Source organism: Hemitrygon akajei, unplaced genomic scaffold (assembly GCF_048418815.1).
Source record: "Hemitrygon akajei unplaced genomic scaffold, sHemAka1.3 Scf000049, whole genome shotgun sequence".
Lineage (NCBI taxonomy): Eukaryota > Metazoa > Chordata > Chondrichthyes > Myliobatiformes > Dasyatidae > Hemitrygon > Hemitrygon akajei.
In genome coordinates, this window is record NW_027331935.1 from 2040684 (window position 1) to 2062484 (window position 21801).

Sequence of the window (21801 nt, forward strand, 5' to 3'; positions counted from 1 at the left end):
CTCTGCTGTCATCCCTGCCAGCAGCTCCTTCCAATTTACTTTGGCCAACTCCTCTCTCATAACACTTTAATTTCCCTTACTCCACTGAAATACTGCTACCTCAGACTTCCACAGATTATCGTTTTGGTCTTTCAGAGGTCCAACTTTATCCAGTGCAATCCTTTTGCTCGGATCATGTTTGTGGAATCCTCAGAAATTCCCTTCACCTAGTCTATTAGATGAACTTCATGCCTTTTTTAGCCTCCCGGATTTCCTTCTTGTGTGCTTTCTTGCACGCGTTACACTCCGTAAGGGTCTCATCTGATCCTACTTGCCAGTATCTGTTATGCACCTCCTTTCTTCTTTTAACCTGAGCCTCAAAATCCCTTGGTTATCAAGGTTCTTACACTTGCTATTCTTACCTTTCATTCTGCGAAGCACTTGCAAGCTTATAGTCTCAAAATTTCGTTTTTGAAGGCCTTACAGTTTCCAAGTATACTTTTGACAGAAAGCAGCCTTTCTCAATCCACACTTGCCAGATCGATTCTGATACCATCAAAATTGCGCTCTCTCCAATTCAGAATTTCAACCCAAGTGTCAGACCTAACGTTTTGAATTTTTACGTGGACATTATGGCATCGTGGTCAGTGGATGAAAAGTATCCCCACACACAAACTTCTGTCCCCTGCCCTGCCCCATTGCTTAATTACTGATTCAGTATCTCACGCTCTGTAATTGGGATTTCTGCCTACCGATGAAGAAAACGATTGAAAAACTCTATGCCACCTAGTCCATTTACAATACGGGATTCCCAGTCATTATGTGGAAAATTAAGATCACCTACTATAGCAGCTATAAGGTTCTTGCAACAGTCTGAGATCTTTCAAATGTGTTCCTCTAAATCTCTAGGACTGTTGGGCTTTCTTTAATATAGTCCCACCAACGTGGCCATACAGTTCTTAATTCTCATTTCCACACAGAACGCCTCACTTGTCGAGTTCTACGATTTCTTCTGACGGAACACTGCCGTAACATTTTCTCTGACTGGTAACGCCACTTCCCGCTGTCACGCCTTATGTAATTTGACCCTGAAATAGCTGTGACTGGTTTGGAGTGTTTGAGCTGAAACGCGCCCTGCGCCGGACAGCCCCGTTCATACAGAGGGTGGAACCTCATCCCGCTGGATCAACTTGACAGCCTGGCACTGGCTGAATAAAACGGAGATTCTCCGCCTTGCTGGTTGCGTCACAGGAATAAGGAGGAAAAGAGAGATCTACACGGAAATCCAGACAGAAACTACTTGCGACGGCGGGGGAAGACTCTCACAGCCTCTGTAATTCTATCTGTGTTGGCTACATTTTTCCTAGTCCCCTCTCCTCCCGCTGACAGACCTGTACCAGTCCGGTGAGGAGGTGTGGAACCAGAACTGCGGACTGCCTCATTAACCCCGGCTCATCCGGACCTGTCTACCTGTGATCAGCGACTGACTCTCTATAACCGAATAGCTTCGGAAGCAGCAGCGCAGACCGAATTCTTGGTGCATGGTCGGCACATTCATCATCCAGACAGCACTGAACACCGTCCGGTTTCAAAATCAGAGGTAAATGTTGTTTTCGATTTTGCAAATCAGTGTGCGTTTACAGCGGGGCTCGGCTTTTGACGGGATCGGGGGGGAGGGGATACAAGGGGAGAAGGGAGCTCTGACACTTTCAACGAAGTAATTATTGACCAAATGCATTAAAAGCAACGACGTCGTCACCTTCAGTTATACCCATTTTCTGCGGCAGGTTCTACTGAGTCAGTGCAGATGAACCTTGCGCACGGATAGTGATATTTAAAATGTCCCCCGGGGCAGGGCAAGGTCCCTACTCCGATCTCTCTCTCTCTCACAGTCAGACACAGGGACACACACACACGTACACAAAATAAAAACTAACTACTCAGAATAACAGAGCGACCGTGAGATTCTACTGTTTTACTGTTCGGAACGTCGCAGTAGAGAATGCCTAAGATCAATTTATTGAGTTAAATCGCAAAAAAAAAACAATGACATTAAAACTACAAATGATGGGAGTGGGGGTAAAATTAAATACAGAACTCTCACAAAGTCTGGTAGCAATTGTAACAAGTAATCATTCTGATTGCAGACACTGGGGATCTTTCTTTTCTATATCGACGGGTGTTCATTGTTTTATTTTTCTGTAAAAGAAATACTTAAGTACAACATTAAACTACCTTTGTGCACAGTTAAAGTGGAGTATCGAACTGGTTTGTTCGGTTTCAGCAGAGAATCCGCCCTGTGGACAGGCAGCAGCTTGTACACGGAAAATCGCGCTGTGAGTCACCCAGGACAGCAACACCGGCCCCTCCCCGCAGCTACTAAATATCTGTCGCTGGACTGGTTGCAATGAAGTTAGCAGAAAACGACTTGAAAACATATTGACACGGAAACAGAACATTCTTGGTGAACTGAGGTGAGAATAATTCAGCTTCTGAGATTTATTTCGAAACTTTATTACCAATCATCACGTTATCTGTGTTTTGAAGCAGTATTCAAGAAGTCATCATTTCTATTGTAACCCGCCTCTGGCGGTGATGCTGTTCGTCATCCTGCAGTTTTCTGTCTGCATGTGTGAGATTTTCCACAATTTATGTCCAGGTTAAAAACAGTTCTCAAACTAAAGCTTAAGGGTTACGATTTCAAGGCCAGCCTGCGATAAGCTGCTTCGCCAGCACGGGTTCCATTTCCAAATTTGTCACTGCAGATCAATGCATGCTTTTCCTCTTTGTGACTGTGTTGATTGTCGGTGTTTCGAGCTGGGGGTGGGGTGGGGAAATAGTTACAAAAAGCGGCAGGTGGTATTTCAAAACAAAAACCATGATTTTACTGTGTGGGGCAGAAAGCTCGATGGGCTGAATGGTCAATTTCAGCCTGGTATGTTCACAAGAAACGATATGACTACAATTACCGTAAATCAATTTAATGCGAACGGGCCATCAAACGTGTAAATTACCTGTCGATGAACCGAAGCCAAACATTGCTGCAATTATATCATCCAGGCCGTTAACATAGATGATAAGCCACAATGATCCAGCACCGATCCCTGGGGCATCCCACTACCCACTGGTCTCCAGTCAGAGGTTTAAACTATCTTTTAGCATTGGCTGGCTTCTCCAGCGAAGCCAATTTATAACCACATCCAGCATTTCCAAGCCCCTGAACCTCAGACCATGAGACAGAGGAGCAGCATCAGGCCATTCTGCCCATCGAATCCACTCCGCTATCCCATCATGGCTGATCCCAGATCCCACACAACCCCATACACCTGCCTTCTCGCCATATCGTTTAATGTCCAGAACGATCTGGAAACGGACAACTTCCCCCTTAAATATACACACGGACTTGGCCTTCTCTGCAGTCCGTGGCAGAGCATACCACAGATTCACTACACTCTTCAAAAAAAAATCTTCCTTACCTCTGTTCTGAAGGGTTGCCCCTCAATGTTGAGGCTGTGCCCTCTAGTTCAGAATACCGCCACCATCGGAAACATCTGCTCCATATCCATGCTATCTAGTCCGTTCAGCATTCCGTAGGTTTCAGTCAGATCCCCACGCATGCTTCTGAATTCCACTAAGTACAGGCTCAATGCTGCCAAACGCTCCTCATATGTTAACCCGTTCTCCAATGACAACACATCCATTCTGAGAGATGGAGTCCAAACCTGTTGGCAATACTGCAAGTGCGGCCTAACTAGTGTCTTATAAAGTCTCAGCACAACCTCCTTGCTTTTATGTTCTATACGGACAAACAAGCTGGATGAACTCAGCAGGTCGGGCAGCATCCGTTGAAAGGAGCAGTCAACGTTTCGGGCCGAGACAGTTCGTCAGGACTGAAGGAAGAGGTGGCAGGGGCCCTATAAAGAAGGTTGGGGGAGGGGAAGGTGCAGCGAAAAACCAATCAGAGGAAAGGTCAAGGGTTGGGGAAGGGGAATCAGGGAGGGGATAGGCAGGAAAGGTGAAGAAGGAATGTAAGGGAAAAGCACTATGCGTAGTAGAAGAAGGCAGAATCATGAGAGAGGTGATAGGCAGCTAGAAGAGGAGCCAGAGTGAAAGTGTGATAGAGGAAGGGAGAGGGAGGGAATTACCAGAAGTTGGAGAATGCAGTGTTCATACCAAGGGGCTGGAGACTACCCAGACGGTATGTGACGTGTTGCTCCTCCAACCTGAGTTTGGCCTCATCATGGCAGCAGAGGAGGCCATGTATGGACATATCCTAATGGGAATGTGAAGCAGAGTTGAAGTGGGTGGCAAACGGGAGATCCTGTCTGTTGTGGCGGACGGAGCGGAGGTGCTCGACGAAGCAGTCCCCCAAACTGTCTCGGGTCTCGGCGATGTAGAGGAGGCCGCACCGGGAGAAATGCCTGAGAAATTAGACTGTCGAGTCAACTGACTCTGTCTGGCCTTGCGCTTATTGTTTTATTTTACCCTTTAATGACGTTTGCATTAAAGTCTGTGAAATATCAATCCATTTGAGTGTCTCTCATTCCGCAGTTGGGCCATATCCCCACCGTTGTGACAGACGCTGCTTGAGCCAGCAGGCTTTCTCAATGGATGTTGGAAGGGCAGGTGCTTCGAGGTGGACAGATAGATGAAGCCTTTCTTTTCCCAATCTGTATTAACAACTTCTCTGAAGGAACAAATACATCATTTAGAAGTCCCTTGGTGATACAAAACATTGGAATTTATACTATATTTTGTTTATGAAAAACAAATTGTCTTATTTCTGTTCAATTTGAAATTTAATTGTCATTCAACCGGACAGGAAACAGTCAAAAGAAACATGGTTACTCCGGGGTCAAGATGCAAGACGTAGTACCAGTAGTCACACACAGCACAGCGCACATATCGCACATTGAAGGAGGCAAACACATATGCGATGTCACTAACAAACAGTCACAAAAAACACGTATAGTCGGACACCATGAGCTCAAGAATGCTGTAGGAGCAGACAGTCGGAGACAGTAGATGTTGGCTTCTACCGAACGGACACCGGGGTGCGGGTGGCTTCACCGGCTACAGCGTGGACGTAACGCCACATTGCCTCAGGTGGAGTGTAACGAATCTGACCCCTCTCACTGGGTGTCAGCAAACAGGAGATGCCTCAGCTTGAGCCCGAGTCCTTGCTACGACGAGGCCACGCAGCTACCCCGCCGTTTGCTAATAGATCATTGATTCAGAGTTAGACCACTCCGCACTGACAGCGTCCAAGAGCGTCTTGTTATCGCAATAAACGGGTTTAAGACGATTCCTCGCTGTTAGTCTACACACAACCTCGCACAGCGACACCTCCAATACCTCTCTGACGCAGGTAGCAGCACGATGCACACCAAGTCCAGCTCCTTCGCTTTCTTCCCCAACTAGAAACTCACCGATGCGGTAACCCAACAATATTTAAAGTTCTTAATGTTCAGGGGGAACATTATTACAAACCTTTACAAAGAACAATAGCACCCAAGGGGAGGGAGATGGTGCAGAAGTGTTGGAAAGTAGCAAGTGTATCCGGGTGAGTTGGTGTGATAGTCAGATGGACGCTGGCGTGGTCTAGTGCTCGGTGGTCGGACGTTTTTTTTGTGTTATTTATATCAACGGTTATTAAAGGTCTTGATCAATACGTTTGCTGGTGAATCATTATTGGCAAGACTCGTTCATACTCAAGAAGATTAGCTTATATAATGGGAGATCCAGATCAGTTAGGAAAGAGGACGGAGGCGTGCCAAATAGACTTCAATACAATTGAGTGTGAGCTGGTGCATTTCGGAAAACAAACCTACACAGAATTTGTTCTGGGTCGCCAGCGAGTGAAATGGAGCAGAGAGACCGAGGACTGTAATGAATTGTTCGCAGGGTCACAGGGTGGTGAAGACGGCGTTTATCCCGCCGGCTTTCATCAGGACACTATGAGTGCAGGAGTTGGGATATTATATTGCAGTTGTATATGTCGTAGGTGAGTCTATGTTTGCAGTACTAAGCATAGTTATGGCCGTTGCATTCTGGAAATTCCTTCTCTAAACTCCAGATAATGCAAAGAAGATTTCCGATGATGTTTTGAGTACCAAAAGGCTTGAGTTAGAAGGAGACGATGATCACGCTTTGTCTTCACTCCTTGAATGTAGGAGAATGAACAACGACATTACAGAAGTGTTTTAAATTTTGAATGGCAGAGATTTAGTGGACATTAACAGCCATTGTCCGAAGTCAAGGGAAACCAAACGACATAGATTAGCTATGAGAGGTAAAGGTTTAAAAAGGGCATGAACAGCAAATGTCTCACGCAGGGCTATGAAGCAACTTCGGCCTTACGCAGGAAATCCGGATAAGCTGCCTTGGTACACAAGTCGGCATGGATTCGTTGGGCCGAAGAGTCTTTATACATGGTGCATTTATCTCTGTATCTATCGGCGAGATGCGGCAGATGCTACTGGACAAGCAATACGTAGAATTTACTAGTAATTCGTCATACTTGGGTCTGAAGCTCTGATGCATCTATTCCATTTCTCTCACACCCGATCCTCCCGCCGCAAAACCAGGGATAGGCTTCTTCTTGTCCTCACCTGCCACCCCATTAGCCTTCGCATCCAGCATATAAATTTCCATGACTTCCGCCATCTCCAATGGGATCTCACCTCCTCCCCCTCCAATCCCCGCCACTTTCGGCTTCGCAGCGATTCCTACGCGAATCCCATATCCATTCGTCCCTCCCCACTGATCTCCCTACTTGCACTCATTCCTGCCAACTACACCTGCCCGTACACCTCCACCTTTTCTGCCAATTGGGACCCCAAGCAGTGCTTCCAGGTGATGCGACACTTCAGCTGAGAGTTCGTTGTGGTCATCTACGGCATCTGCTGTTCCAGGTGGGGCGTCCTGTGTATTGGTGAGATTCGACGTAGATTTGTAGACCATTTCACCTCTCCAGAAAAAGCGGGATCTCCCTGCAGTCACCGATTTTAATACAACTTCCCATTCATATTCCGACATGTCAGTCCATGGCCTCCTCTACTGGCACGATGAGTTCACTCTCAGCTTAGAGGAACAACACCTTATATTCCATCTGGGTAGCCTCCAACCTAATGGCATGAACATCGATTTCTCGAAGTTCTGGAAATACGATTCTTCAACATTCTTCGACCGTCTCCGATCAGATTCACATTTCTCCAGCCCTTTACCCTTTCACCAATCAAATTCTTAGCCTTTCACTTCGCCCCCTACTTATTCTGACCTCGTTTTCTTTCAGGTCCTACTGAAGCGTCTCGATCTGAAACGTCGACTGTTTATTCCTTTCCATGGATGCTGCATGACCACCAGAGTTCCTCCAGCATTTTGTGTTTAAATCCCTGCTACTTATTCGCTCTCTTTTATTTCTGTTATTCAGAGCAGTTGGGGCGTTCTTCCACAGAGACCAAATTCAAGAAGACAGCAATCAACCATCATCAGTCAGAGTCAGAATGGACGCAGGTATGCTCAGTGTTTCTTTTTTTGTCCATTGAACCTCCGTCCGTATGGTGCACATACAACATTGAACTTTGACTATAGACATAGAAATCTACAGCACATTGCAGGCCCCTGGCCCAATGTTGTTCCGATCATGTAACCTACTCTAGAATCTGCTTAGAATTTCCTGAGCGCATAGAGGAAATAGGTTAAAGGTGAAAGTTTAAAGGGGATTGAGGATGCATGGCTTACACTGAAACGGAGCGCTTGAGTAAGCAGGAAACGGAGGGATATTGACCATGTGCCTGTAGATGAGATTGGTTTAAATTCACACCGTGGTCGGCACAGTCATGCTGTGATTTTCAATTGTCCACAGATCGGAGCTCTGAAATCTCCGCCTTCCTGTCACACTGTGTCGATCACCAACTGTTCCAGTTGACGAAATTCTATCGGGACCGACTGGAGCAGGCGATTGAGGAGGGTGTGGAGGAACTCGGCCTCATGTTAACAGGCGAGGATCATTTCACGGGACGGGAGCATCACGTAAGTCGAAAGGACACAGACTGAGTGCAGATTCTTCTAAAGCTATTACAGACCCACAGTATTGGTGCACAAGAAATGTCGGTCATTGAAAGGCCAAGATACTTATGGTCAATAATAACAAAAGTGTCCCCAGATGCAGCTACACTGAGCCTTTATTAAACCAATAGCAGCCTCTATCAGGTTTAGACTGGTTAATGTACAGCCAATCACTGACATGAGACTTTAGTACTGTGCCAACCTGATGGAACTTGCAAGTGTACAGGAAACCACTTCACACCAATCTGTCTCATTTCCCATTACATTCGCAAAGCTCAATCGTTATTGCCACACACCAGTTTGCGTTCGCTTCATAACCCATGTATAGTGACTGGTTTTGCAGATCATCTGTCGAGTCTACCCTCACCCCCAGCAACTATTGACCAGACACTACTGAATATCGTCTCTCTTGTGAACGGCTGAAACTCTTGTATTTGAGCAACTATCCCATTATACCTCGTGGTTCAGTGAACTTCTGTTGCTTGTGTCTGTTATATTTACAGGTTTGAAAAAAAATCCTACCGTATATACTGTTAAGATTACAAGACATATGATCGCCATGCCATCATTGCTCTCAACCCCAATTTCCTGCCTTTCCCCATATCCTTTAGAACGAACATAGAACATAGAATAGTACAGCACATTACAGGCCATTCGGCACTCAAAGCCTGACTGCCATATAACCCCCACCTTAAATACATCCATATACCTGTCTATGTAGTCTATGTCTATATACCTGTCATAGTAGTCTCTTAAACTTCCCTAGTGTTGCTGCCTCCACCACTGACTCAGGCAGTGCATGCCACGCACCAACCACTCTCTGAGTGAAAATCCTTCCTCTAATATCCCCCTTGAACTTCCCTCCCCTTATCTTAAAGCCATGTCCTCTTGTATTGAGCAGTGGTGCCCTGGGGTAGAGGCGATGGCTGTCCACTCTGTATATTCCTCTTAATATCATGTAGACCTCCACCATGTCTCCTCTCATCCTCCTTTTCTCCAAAGAGTAAAGCCCTAGCCCCCTTAATCTCTGATCGTAATCCATAATCTCTAAACCAAGCAGCATCCTGGTAAATCTCCTCTGTACCCTTTCCAATGCTTCCACATCCTCCCTATAGTGAGGCGACCAGAAAATACACAGTACTCCAAGAGTGGCCTAACCAGAGTTTTATAGAGCTACATCATTACATCCCGTCTCTTAAACTATATCTCTCGACTTATGAAAGCTAACACCCCATAAGCTTTCTTAACTAACCTATCTAACAGTGAGGTAACTTTCAGGGATCTGTGGACATGTACCCCTAGATCCCTCTGCTCCTCCACACTTCCAAATAGCCTGCCATTTACTTTGTACTCTGCCTTGGAGGTTGTCCTTCCACAGAGTACCACCTCATCCTTCTCCGGGTTGAACTCCAGCTGCCACTTCTCAGCCCACTTCTGCATCATATCAATGGCTCTCTGTAATCTTCGACAATCCTCTACACTATCTACAACACCACCAACCTTTGTGTATTCTGCAAACTTGCCAACCCACCCTTCTACCCTCACATCCAGGTCGTTAATAAAAATCACGAAAAGTAGAGGTGCCAGAACAGATCCTTGTGGGACACCACTAGTCACAACCCTCCAATCTGAATGTACTCCCTCCACTACGACACTCTGCCTTCTGCAGGCAAGTCAATTCTGAATCCACCTGGCCAAACCTCCCTGGATCCCATGCCTTCTGACTTTCTGAATAAGCTTACTGTTTGGAATCTTGTCAAATGCCTTACTAAAATCCATGTAGATCACATCCATTGCACTACCCTCATCTATATACCTGGTCACCTCCTCAAAGAACTCTATCAGGCTTGTTAGACACGATCTACCCTTCAGAAAGCCATGCTGACAGACCCTGATCAGACCATGATTCTCTAAATGCCCATAGATCCTATCTCTAAGAATCTTTTCCAACAGCTTTCCCACCACAGACGTAAGGCTCACTGGTCTATAATTACCCGGACTATCCCTACTACCTTTTTTGAACAATGGGACAATATTCGCCTGCCTGCAATCCTCCGGTACCATTCCCGTGGACAATGAGGACATAAAGATCCAAGTCAGAGGCTCTTCCCTCGTCTCGTGGATCAGCCTGGGGAATATTCTGTCAGGCCCCGAGGACTTATCCGTCCTAATGTACTTTAACAAATCCAACACCTCCTCTCCCTTAATATCAACATACTCCAGAACATCAACCTCACTCATATTGTCCTCACCGTCATCAAGTTCCCTCTCATTGGTGAATACCTAAGAGAAGTTTTCATTGAGGAACTCGCTCACTTCCACAGCCTCCAGGCACATCTTCCCCTTTTTATCTCTAATCGGTCCTACCATCACTCCTGTCATCCTTTTGTTCTTCACATAATTGAAGAATGTCTTGGGCTTTTCCTTTACCCTACTCGCCAACGCCTTCTCATGCCCCCTTCTTGCTCTTCTCAGCCTCTTCTTAAGCTCCTTTCTTGCTACCCTATATTCCTCAATAGACACAGCTAATCCATGCTTCCTAAACCTCACGCATGTTGTCTTCTTCCACCTGACGAGATTTTCCACCTCACTTGTCACACATGGTTCCTTCACACTATCCATTCTTTATCTTCTTCACCGGGACAAATTTATCCCTAACATCCAGCAAGAGATCCTTAAACATCGAAAACATGTCCATAGTATATTTCCCTGCAGAAATATCATCCCATTTCACACCCGCAAGTTCTAGCCTTAGAGCCTCATCATTTGTCCTTCCCCAATTAAAAATTTTCTGTTCTTCCTGATTCTATCCTTTTGCATAATAATGCTAAAGGACAAGGAGCGGTAATCATTTTCCCCCAGATGCTCAGCCACTGACAGATCTGTGAGCTTACCCGGTTCGTAAGCATTCCCCTTAGTCGGCCTGTCAACATATTGTGACAGGAATCCATCCTGGACACAGTTAACAAACTCTGCCCCATCGAAACCCTTGGAACTAATCAAGTGCCAATCAATATCAGGGAAGTTAAAGTCACCCATGATAACAACCTCGTTATTTTTGCACCTTTCCAAAATCGGCCTCTCAATCTGCTCCTCGGTATCTCTGCTGCTACCAGAGAGCCTATAGAATATCCCTAGTAGAGTAACTGCTCCATTCCTGTTCCTGACCTCCACCTATACTGACTCAAAAGAGGATCCCGCTACATTCCCCACCCTTTCTGTAGCTGTAATAGTATCCCTGACCAGTAATGCCACCCTCCTCCACTTCCCCCCCCCCTCTATCCCTTTTAAAGCACTGAATCCAGGAATATTGAGAATCCATTCCTGCCTTGGTGCCAGCCAAGTCTCTGTAATGGCCACAACATCATAATTCCACGTATGTATCCAAGCTCTCAGTTCATCACCTTTGTCCCTGATGCTTCTTGCATTGAAGTACACGCAATTTAGCCCTTCCACCTTACTAACTTTACACCCTTTATTCTGCTTCGCGTTCTTCAAAGTCTCTCTATATGTTAGATCTGGATTTACTCCATGCTCTTCTTTCACTGCTCTATCGTTCCGGGTCCCATCCCCCTTAAAAATCAGTTTAAACCCTTCCGAACCATGCTAGCAAATAGCTTTGAATACCTTAATAATCAGGAACCTATCAGACTCCTGTTTAAATAGATGGATGCATTGTATATGGATTTCAGTAAGGCATTTGACAACTTTCTCTTACAAGGCTCTTTCAGTAAGTAAGGAAGCATGGTATCGAAGGAGAACTTGCTGGGATCCAACCTCGGCTTGACCACAGAAGGCCAAGGGTGGTTGTAGCTGGTTGGTATTTTGAAAAGAGGTCGGTGACTCCTCCTGTTTGTGATTTTTATATATGACCTGAATGAAGAAGTAAAAGGGTGGGTTAGTAAGTTTTGCGGTGTGGTGTATAGTCTGCAGGGTTGTCAGAGGTTACAGCGGGTCATCGAGAGGATGCAGAACTGGGCAGGAAAGTGTCAGATGGAGTTCAACCCAGACAAGTGTGAAGTGGTTCATTTTGAAAGTTCAAATTTGAAGACAAAATACCATATTAACAGTAAGACGCTTGGCAGTGTGGAGGATTAAGGAGATCTTGACGTCCGTGTTCAAAGGACGCTCAAAGCTGCTGCGCAGGTTGACAGTGTTTTTAAGAAGGTGTGTGGTGTGTTGGTATTTATCAACCGTGAGATAGAGTTCAGGAGCCGTGCGGTAATGTTACAGCTATATTGGACCGTAGTTAGACCCCCTTAAGGTACTGTGTTCAGTTCTGGTCACTTCACAACAGAAAAGAAGTGGATACTATAGAGAGAGCGCAGAGGAGAATTGCTGGATGAGAGAGCGTTTCTTATGAGAACCGGTTGAGTGATCTTGGCGGACAATGTTTTTTTAAGAGATAGGTACTTGGAGTTTAGAAACATAGATGGCTATGTGGTAGGGAAATTCTAGGCAGTTTCTAGAGTAGGCTATATGGTCGACACAATATTGTGGGCCGAATGGCCATAAATACACTATGTTCTAAAAATACCTCATGACTTGGCTTCCACGGTTTACTGTGGCAATCAATTCCACAGATTCGCCACCCTCTGGATAAAGAAATGTTGGCACATATATTGCTGAATGACTATCAATAAAACCACGATATGCTAAGTATGCGTACGTGAACAAAATATTATCTAGAGACCGCCTTCTAATTACCATTACGTACCGGGGCACATTCAATTATTGCCACCCAGACTGAATGGTATCGAAGGGCCACACATGATATCTAACCATAACATTCCCCATTTGATGTCTGATAATCCCAGGCCAAACTCCTTTTCGCCATTACTACCAGTTGCATTGATATTCTTGACATGCTCAGAACTCTTAAAGTTGCTGGCTGCTCCTCGGTGCAAGTTCCCAGCTGTAGGCTGAAACCGGAGCACTCATGTTACCAGGCAGTTAAGCCTGAGTCTGCCACCGTCCATCATGTGAGCCTGCTTGGTTTTAACCAGCAGTTTACCCCGGGGAAACCCGACAGTGACACTGTCATTGCTGGATCTGGTGTTTTCTCTGTCTGTGTTCAGGATGGACCCGTACCCATCCAGTGTCCGCACTCCCTGTTCCTGCAGATCCTTTCCTCCTGCCTGCAGCCCGCCTCTCGCCGTCTCTCAATATACTCCCCATTGCTCATTACAGAGCGTGACTGAGCTCGCAGAGAAGGGAAACCGAGCGGGCGCTTCCGAACTCCTCCTGGATCTGGTGATGGAGAAGGGCTCCGGGGCCCGGAGGGTGATGTGGGAATCCTTTGTGAAACTACACCACCATTTACCGAAGCTTAACAGAATATTGAAGGAAATACAGGAACGTGGTATGTTGACCAATACACTGTGTGTTACAGATGTAAATGCTGCCGAATTTATAGTATTGCAGAGAGCAGACGTCATGCAAGTTATTCTGTTTTAAACAGGTGATGCGCAGTTCGCCTACATGGACACCGAGCGGGGTTTATCTGAAGTGCCCACACACCTAAAAGGTAAGTTGAAATACCAACCTTTTTATTTCGCTCTGAGAATATTTACCCCTGTTTAGCTCGTGTTGGAATCTGGGCGCCTGGAGGACTGAAAGCCATTTAGATTTGCCATAGTCCTCAGACAGCCTGCCAAGTTTCGAGCTTTTGAGCAGAAACCTCCAATACGATTCCAGTATTCGGCCAAGAAGCTGCCCTGAAGCTCTTCCGATTCCTTTCCATCTGATCTGAACGCTATACTCTCTTGTTGTTCGCACCACATCTCCAGGGTAAAGACGTTGAGCACCCTGTCTGTGTCCGTCATGACAAGGTACCTTTATCCGCCCACCCCTCAACCTCCTAGATTCCAGCGAATAATATCCAGTTCTATGCAATCTTTCCTTGTAACTGTGGTCGTCGAGTTCTGACAACATCTTGGTGAACCATTTTTACACTTTCTCTAATTTACTAACATTTTATCATGACAAGGTGACCAAATCTGTACAATTACTCCTCGTGAGTCAGTAACATGTTAAAACTGCAACGTGTACTCAAAACGCTGACTGACATGGTTCAGTCTGCCGAAAGCCTTCTTCACCATCCAATCTACCTGAGATTCTGCTTTCAGTGAAATCTGCACTGGCACGTCCACATCCCTCTGTTCAATATCAGAACCGCAGGGCTCTACAATTTGTTTTATACTACAGGCATTAAAAGAGATATCAGAGGTAGTTTTCTTTATCTTTTACCCAGAGAGTGGTGTCCGGAATGCGGTTCCGGGGTTAATGGCTAAAGCTGATAAATTAGGGTCATTCAAGCGACTCTGAAATAGGTACATGGATGAAAGCAATATTGAACATTATGGACTACTAAGGAGTGGAGGATTTGAGTGATCGTAGTGTTTGTTAAAAAGTTGGTACAAAAGCCCAGTTCAGCAGAATTTAAACTGTAAAGGGAGTACGTATTTCTGTAAAAGTGGAACATTGAAATATCCAGGACTGTGCGTCGACCTCGTGTTCATCAGAGCTTCGTGAAACTGCAATTATTAACAAAGTGGCACACGCCACCATCAGGGAAGACATGATCCCATGGGACGCGGGAACTAGGAAGTTTAAATGATTTTGCTATCGTATTCATTTTCAGCACTGTATGTAGGCCGGATCCCCACCGGCAGACAAACATTGTCTGAACTTCGGCAAAACCTTTCGCAGCGAAAATGTGTTGGGGGACTCGTGACAATTACATATTGTTTTCATAATGTCCTCAGGCGTTCAGAGGAATCACAAAGAGACTCTGCGCGCACAGACACTTTTCCCTGACGTTGTGATGGATGCACAGTGTCATAGACTATTACAACATGGAATCGGGCCTTTCGGTCAAACACATCCGCGCGAATAATGTTACCCAGCGAGTTAGTCCCATCTTCCCCCGTTTGGCCCATAAACCTCTAAAGTTCTCCTGCCAATGTGCCTTAAACATTGATAATATGCCCAGATCACCCACTTTATCTGTCAGGTCATTCCAAATGAGAAAATGCGTTGGGGGACTCGTGACCATTACATTTTTTGTTCATAATGTCCTCAGGCGTTCAGAGGAAACACAAGGAGACTCTGCGCGCACAGACGGAAGAACTGAGAGTGAACACGATCCTGATGAGCGAGAAGGAGAACGTTTTCCAGCTAGTTGATCGATACGCTGAGCTCACGGTCATTTCTACTGTTCGAGATCGGAGACTAGTGGAACATGAATTGCTGGCAAGAGGCAGAATCCACGAGGAATGGAGAGAGAAACATCTCCGCAGAGAGCTGGAGAAAATCCGCATTGCTCATTTGTTTCAGAGCAATGACTCACATCGTTTTCGAGACAAAATGAAGAAATTATTTACACCACCGAGGTCCGGGTGTTCTGCAGCTGTGGCCGGAGTCCCAGGGATCGGAAAAACAACAATGGTACAAAAGATTGTTTATGACTGGGCTACGGGAAAAATATACGAACAATTCCAATTTGTCTTTAGTTTCAAATTCCGGGATTTAAACTCCATTAATTGCAGAATAAACCTGAGAGAACTGATTCTGGATCACTATCCTTACTTTAGGAATATCCTGAGAAAGGTCTGGAAGAACCCAGAGGGATTGCTGTTTATATTTGATGGTTTGGATGAATTCAAACACAGAATCGATTTTGCTGACAGTCGGAGAGACACAGAAACCAAGCAACAGTGCCCAGATCCCGAGTCGTGGTGTGAAGTCTCGGATATTGTGTACAGTTTAATCCAGGGCAAGCTGCTCCCAGGGTGTTCAGTGCTGGTGACCACCCGCCCCACTGCGTTACATTTATTGGAAAAGGCAGAGATCAGTGTCCGGGCTGAAATCCTGGGATTTGTTGGTGAGGAACGGAAGGAATATTTCATCAGGCATTTTGAAGATCAGACGGTGTCAGCAGCTGTTTTCAAACACGTGAAAGAGAACGAGATCCTGTACACTATGACCTACAACCCCTCCTACTGCTGGATCCTCGCTCTAGTACTGGGACCCTTCTTCACACAAAATGTCACGGGCACGCAGCGAATTCCCAACACCATCACCCAACTATATTCCTACTATATATACAGCATCCTGAAAAACCACGGCCGTGAGATTGAGAACCCTCGTGATGTGTTACTCAGAGTTGGTCTGATGGCCTTTAGAGGAGTGTCCGAAAAGAAAATTGTGTTTACAGGTGGAGATTTGATCAACTACGACCTGCAGCCTTCCCAATTCCTGTCCGGGTTCCTAATGGAGCTTTTGGAGAGAGAAGATTCTGCCCGGAGCGTGGTGTACACATTCCCACACCTCACCATCCAAGAGTTTGTAGCTGCAGTCGCACAATTCCTGAATCCACATCCCGGGGATATCCTGAAATCCCTCAGTGAAGCCCACAACACGACAGATGGGCGATTCGAGGTATTTCTCCGTTTTGTTGCTGGTCTCTCCTCCCCAATGGCAGCTCGGGGCCTGGAGGACTTTCTGGGTCCATTTCCTCATGCAACAACCTGCCGGGTGATTGACTGGGTGAAGGAGGAGTTTCAACGCCAAAGTGGAATCACAGAGAGTGAAGCTGGTAAAAGGAGCCTCCTGAACACATTGCACTACCTGTTTGAGTCTCAGAATAGTGGACTGGCTCAGGCCACCCTGGGATCTGTGGAAACACTTTCATTCAGTGGAATGACACTGACCCCGATTGACTGCGCTGTCCTGTCTCATGTCATCGGACTCTGTGATACAATAAAACACCTGGACCTGGAGAAATGCAACATTCAGTGTGAAGAAATCCAGCGGCTGGTACCCGGGCTGCACAAGTGCCAGGAGTTGAGGTAACTTGATTTATCTCTCACTCTGAACTGTGAAACTTTTCCATTGTGTTGTTTCAATATAAAAGAATTTGGCTGGAATTGCTGTAAATCAGATTGTGAAGAATTGTGACGAATGCCCAGGGGATCGGTCAGTAAATCTCCAAGGACGGGAGGGTTCTGTTGTTCCTTGTGAAGAGACATTGGAGACCATCAGATTAGTGACAACGGCCATTGGTTTAATGGTAGTAAATCACAGGAGTAGCCGTGTTTCTCGCTGCCTGTGACACGTCCATTGACGATGTTTCTTCTCACTGTCAATGACACCCAGACCGACACTGACTGCACCGTGTGGGTCAGAGATTCACACCATCTTCCTGGTGAGGGACTAGTGAGGGCCAGTAGACTCTCCTAGTGAGAGGGTGAGGCAGAACTCTGTGAGATTGTCCTGTCCTTGTCCTTCCCTGTGTGTGATTATCATCATCGCTCCACTTGTGCGTATTTGCTCACTATCAGATACGCAGTCCAGTGTGAGCACCTCCTCTCCAGATTGTGGGCCTAATCCCTATCACTTCCTCTTGCGGGATCATCGTTTCTTATCGCTAGCCTTCTGTGGGATATGTCTGCTTCATCCCCGCCCCACCACCGTCCTCCTGTTGGATCCCTCTTTCCCATCCCCTTCGTCCTGTGGATCTCTGTGCACCAATCCCCTTCCTCCTGTCTGAACTCTCTCCCAGTCTTCCCTCCCGTTGGATCTCTCTTTCACACTCCTTTCATCCTGTGGGATCTCTCTTCACCACTCCACATCCTACTGCCGTCAACTCTTCCCCATCCTCCATCATCCTGTGGGGTCTCTCTTCTCCCGTTCCCCATCCTCGTGGCGTCTCTCCTCTCCATTCCCCTTCATCCTGTTTTATGTCCCTTCCATATCCTCCTTCCACGTGCCTGTTCTCTTTTCCACACCTGCCTTATTCCTGTGGGAACTCTCTTCCCTATTCTCTTCATCCTCCGAGATCTCTCTGTAGTAATTCCCTTTTTTCCGACGGAACTTTCTTCGCCACCCCCCTCCATCCTGCCGGATCAACTTCCCTCGTCCACTTTCTCCAGGCGGATGTCTGTTCCCCAGCCCCGTTCAGCAGTAGAGTCTCTCTGCCGCATCCTTATCTTTCTGTGGGATCTCTTTCCAAGCCCACTTTCTCCTTTTGGATAAGCTCTTCCACATCCTCCTTACTACTGCGGAATGTTCATTCGCATCCCACTTCCTCCTGTGGTATCTTTCGTCCCCTTCATGACTTCTTCCTGTGGGCCCACCCTTCGTATTCCCCTTCCGACGGTCGGATACCTCTTCCACAAACTCTTACTCTGAGAATCTCTTTTTGCGCATTCCCTTGCACCTGTCCGATAACATTTCCACGTCCCATTTCCCCTGTGGGATCTCTCTTCCTCCTGTCGGATCTCTGTTCCCATTCCCCTTCATCCTGAGGAAATATCTCCTACATTCCCCTTCTCACAGTTGGAACTCACTTCTGCTGGGGATCTGTCTTGCGCGGTCTCCTTCCAACTCACCAATCTCTCTTCCCCATCCCAACCCCGTGTGGCATTACTCTTCCCTATTCCCTTCCTCCTGAGGGATTCTCCTTGCCATCTCCCTTCTTCCTGTCGGATTTCCCTTCCCCATGCCCCTTTTTGCCGCTGAAGTCTCTCCGCCTATTTATTTTCTTCTGTTGTGGGGGACTCTTCCATAATCGCCTTTGAACATCTTCCCATCCAACATGATCTTCACCATGGGAATGTATCTAAACTTCCATCCTGCTCCTTCCGACGCCCACGAAACAGGAATATCTTTCTGACCACCGGGATTGAGACAGAATAAGTAGAGTTTGCAGGGTCACACCGACAGACTAAATTACCTCAATTCGGTAAATACCCTGGAGCTAGTCAGCGAGGGACATTGACAATGATGGGAACTCTGTTCCGTGGTTTACTGAAGGGTTTAATGTTTCCTGAAATATCAGAGTGAGATAAATTCCCTCAGACCCACGTTTTGAATCACTTTGTTCATCAATTTTCCGTTTGTGTTTAGAGTTGGGCGCAATGAACTGGGAGATGCAGGAGTGAAACTGGTGTCTGCGGTTCTGAGGAACCCAGAGTGTAAAATACAGAAACTGTGGTAAGTACCAGACTGTGGGAGAATGTGTTTACAGTCACTGGGTGTCTGACACTGAATATTAATGTGATCAGTAATTCTGTCACTGATAAACACTGGGGATTTGTACCGTCTCCTGACTCTCTGTGTCCTTCACCCTCACTCTCTCTCATCTCCAGGCTGAACAATGTCGGTCTCACAGATTCTGGTGCCGAGGATCTCGCCTCTGCTCTCAGTACAATCCCATCACTGACGGAGCTGAACCTGAGTGAAAATGAACTGGGAAATTCAGGAGTGAAACTGGTGTCTGCGGTTCTAAGGAACACAGAATGTAAAATACACAGTGCGGTAAGTACCAGACTATGGGAGATAGTGTTTACAGTCACTGTGTGTCTGACACTGAACATTAAAGTGATCAGTAATTGTTTTACTGATAAACACTGGGGCTTTGTACCGTCTCCTGTCTCTCTGTGTTCTTCACCCTCACTCTCTCTCATGTCCAGGCTATTCAGTGTCGGTCTCACAGATTCTGGTGCCGAGGATCTCGTCTCCGCTCTCATTACAACGCGATCACTCACGGATCTGGACTTGAGTGTTAATAAACTGGGAGATTCAGGAGTGAAACTGGTGTCTGAGGCACTGAAGAACCCAGAGTGTAAAATACAGAAACTGTGGTAAGTACCAGATTGTGGGAGATTGTGTTTACAGTCACTGGGTGTCTGACACTGAACATTAATGTGGTCAGTAATTGCGTCACTGATGAACACTGGGGGTTTGTACCGTCTCCCGTCTCTCTGTGTCCTTCACCCTCACTCTCTCTATCTCCAGGCTGAGTGGTGTCCGTCTCACAGATTCTGGTGTCGAGGATCTCGTCTCAGCTATCATTACAAACGGATTACTAACGCGGCTGAACCTGGGATCAAACTGGCTCACAGACCGATCTGTCCCCGCTCTTCGTCGCCTTATACTGGCAGTCCCGAGTCTGGAGCGGATCGTGTAAGTGTTAAGATTCAATATGATTAAAAAAAACAGCGGATCGGTAGGTTTTCTGGTGATATTTGTCTGTGAGTGTTGTTGAAACCTTAACTCCAGTCCCCCAGTCCCCTGTTACTGACACTGGTGGGTAATCTGTAATCTGTATACTTAATCTTTTTTCTTCCATCTGTTTCAGGCTGGTGAAGAATCGGTTCAGTCAAACCGGGGAGAAGGAACTGAGGGCTCTCCAAGAACCCAGACCAGGACTGAGCGTGGTATTTGACCATCGGAATATGTGAACATTTTCCCCCGAGGGATGAGGACATTTAGGCAGAATTCCCGGTTTTACCTTGAACGGTCGCCTTTAATGGCCGCGACCCAGAATTAATTCCAATAGACTCCGGCTCCAGCCGAGTGTGCTCTGACGTCAGAACCAGTCCCATAGCTGAGTGTTTCCATCTGCAGTGCAGCGGCCCTGCTTCTGCCGGATGTCCTGGTGCAGGCTTCGCCAAGGGGAACCGGGGACTTACACAGACAGGAATTACAAAGCGGGCCATTGTTACTCGGTGTCCCGGGTTGGATTATCCGGGAAGGGGATCGTTTTTCTCACTTTGGGCTGAGGACGGTAATTCGTCAGTCTTGCCACTATAGTGATGTTAAATTAACAAATACCTCGGCAGCGATCTCGGACACTGCCCTGAGGTGTGATTTTATAATCATCGATTCCCCGATTCAGAGTAACGGTGAGAAACGGGACTGAATATTCAACCTGTCTCTCGTTGTCGTCGGTCAGTTAATTGTTAGTGACTGTGTATGAATCGGGAGCAGTTTATTTATTTCCGTATGTTAGCAACTCATAGGTAGTTTAATTTACATTTGTCATGATGAAATCAATAAAACACCGTAAATTCCTGTCCTGGTATCAGTTGCGTCTTACAATGGGTAAAAAAAAACACAGACCTCAGATTACTGCTGCCCCGCGCACCCAGCGCACTGTAACAGTGGTTTATATCTCTTCACAGAAAAGCAGAATCTCATTTGCAGCCTGATGAAAGTCAGTCTCACAGAGTCTGGTGACCTCCCGCGCTCTCCTCGCTCGATGAATCTCCCATTCTCTCCTCGCTCCCTAACCCGCACAATCTTCCCACCGCGCTCTCCTCGCTACCCTCCCCAAACCATCCCGCTCCCATCCGCGTGCGCAACTTGCATGCCTATCCGCCTGGGGTCACTCTTTGCAACGACCACCGGCCTACCGTCCTTGTTTTCGCATCCCGCGCTCATCTTGCGTCGGCCAGATTCTCGCTCTCTCGCTGCTGAACCGTGAACCAATCCGTACCACACAGCCGAATACACTCCATTGTCGTATCATTCCCGTGCTTATGAAAGTCTGTTAAAAATCTGGAGTATATCTACTTCAGGAGTAATGTCCAGGATCTCGTCCTCCAACTCCGCCGATTCTGCGCTCTCCTCGCTTCCCACCAGCACCCGGCACTCTGCATGCTCGAACCACACATTTCAGCCCCCCAGTTGCGCTTTCCTCACTCGGCTCCCTTCCCGAACTCTCCTCGTTGACGTCCGCACTCTCCCTACGCCAGACCTCCAAATTGCTCCCCTGCGCCCCAACTACCTCGAACATCTCCCCACTCACAGCCTATAACCCTGCATATTTCTGTCGTCCTCATGCATCAGTCTCTATAACTACCCTTGACAGGACATTCCTGTCTTCCCGCCTGTCTGTGGAAATAAAACCTTCCCCTAAATCTGCTCCCATTTAATGGAAAATGTTGTGCCTATATTAATATC

The 21801-nt window shown here is 46.7% G+C and overlaps 1 protein-coding gene across 1 annotated transcript; it reads left to right on the forward strand.

Annotated features, from left to right (window-relative positions):
* Window positions 1–1236: 1236 nt before the first annotated feature.
* On the forward strand, window positions 1237–20742 carry LOC140721003 (NACHT, LRR and PYD domains-containing protein 3-like). The gene is made up of 12 exons (XM_073035868.1): window positions 1237–1579; window positions 2264–2453; window positions 7412–7494; window positions 7847–8013; window positions 13240–13411; window positions 13511–13576; window positions 15134–16901; window positions 18961–19047; window positions 19203–19371; window positions 19456–19697; window positions 19852–20019; window positions 20195–20742. The coding sequence occupies exons 3-12, from the start codon at window positions 7485–7487 to the stop codon at window positions 20295–20297; spliced, it is 2952 nt and encodes a 983-aa protein (XP_072891969.1). The 5' UTR covers window positions 1237–1579; window positions 2264–2453; window positions 7412–7484; the 3' UTR covers window positions 20298–20742.
* Window positions 20743–21801: the final 1059 nt, after the last annotated feature.

Bases quoted from the DNA above. Each gene is read 5' to 3' on its own strand.
- LOC140721003 (XM_073035868.1), top strand. The intron at 13,577-15,133 runs GTAAGTTGAAAT...TAATGTCCTCAG, and splicing joins AGTGCCCACACACCTAAAAG to GCGTTCAGAGGAAACACAAG. The intron at 19,698-19,851 runs GTAAGTACCAGA...CTCTATCTCCAG, and splicing joins TGTAAAATACAGAAACTGTG to GCTGAGTGGTGTCCGTCTCA.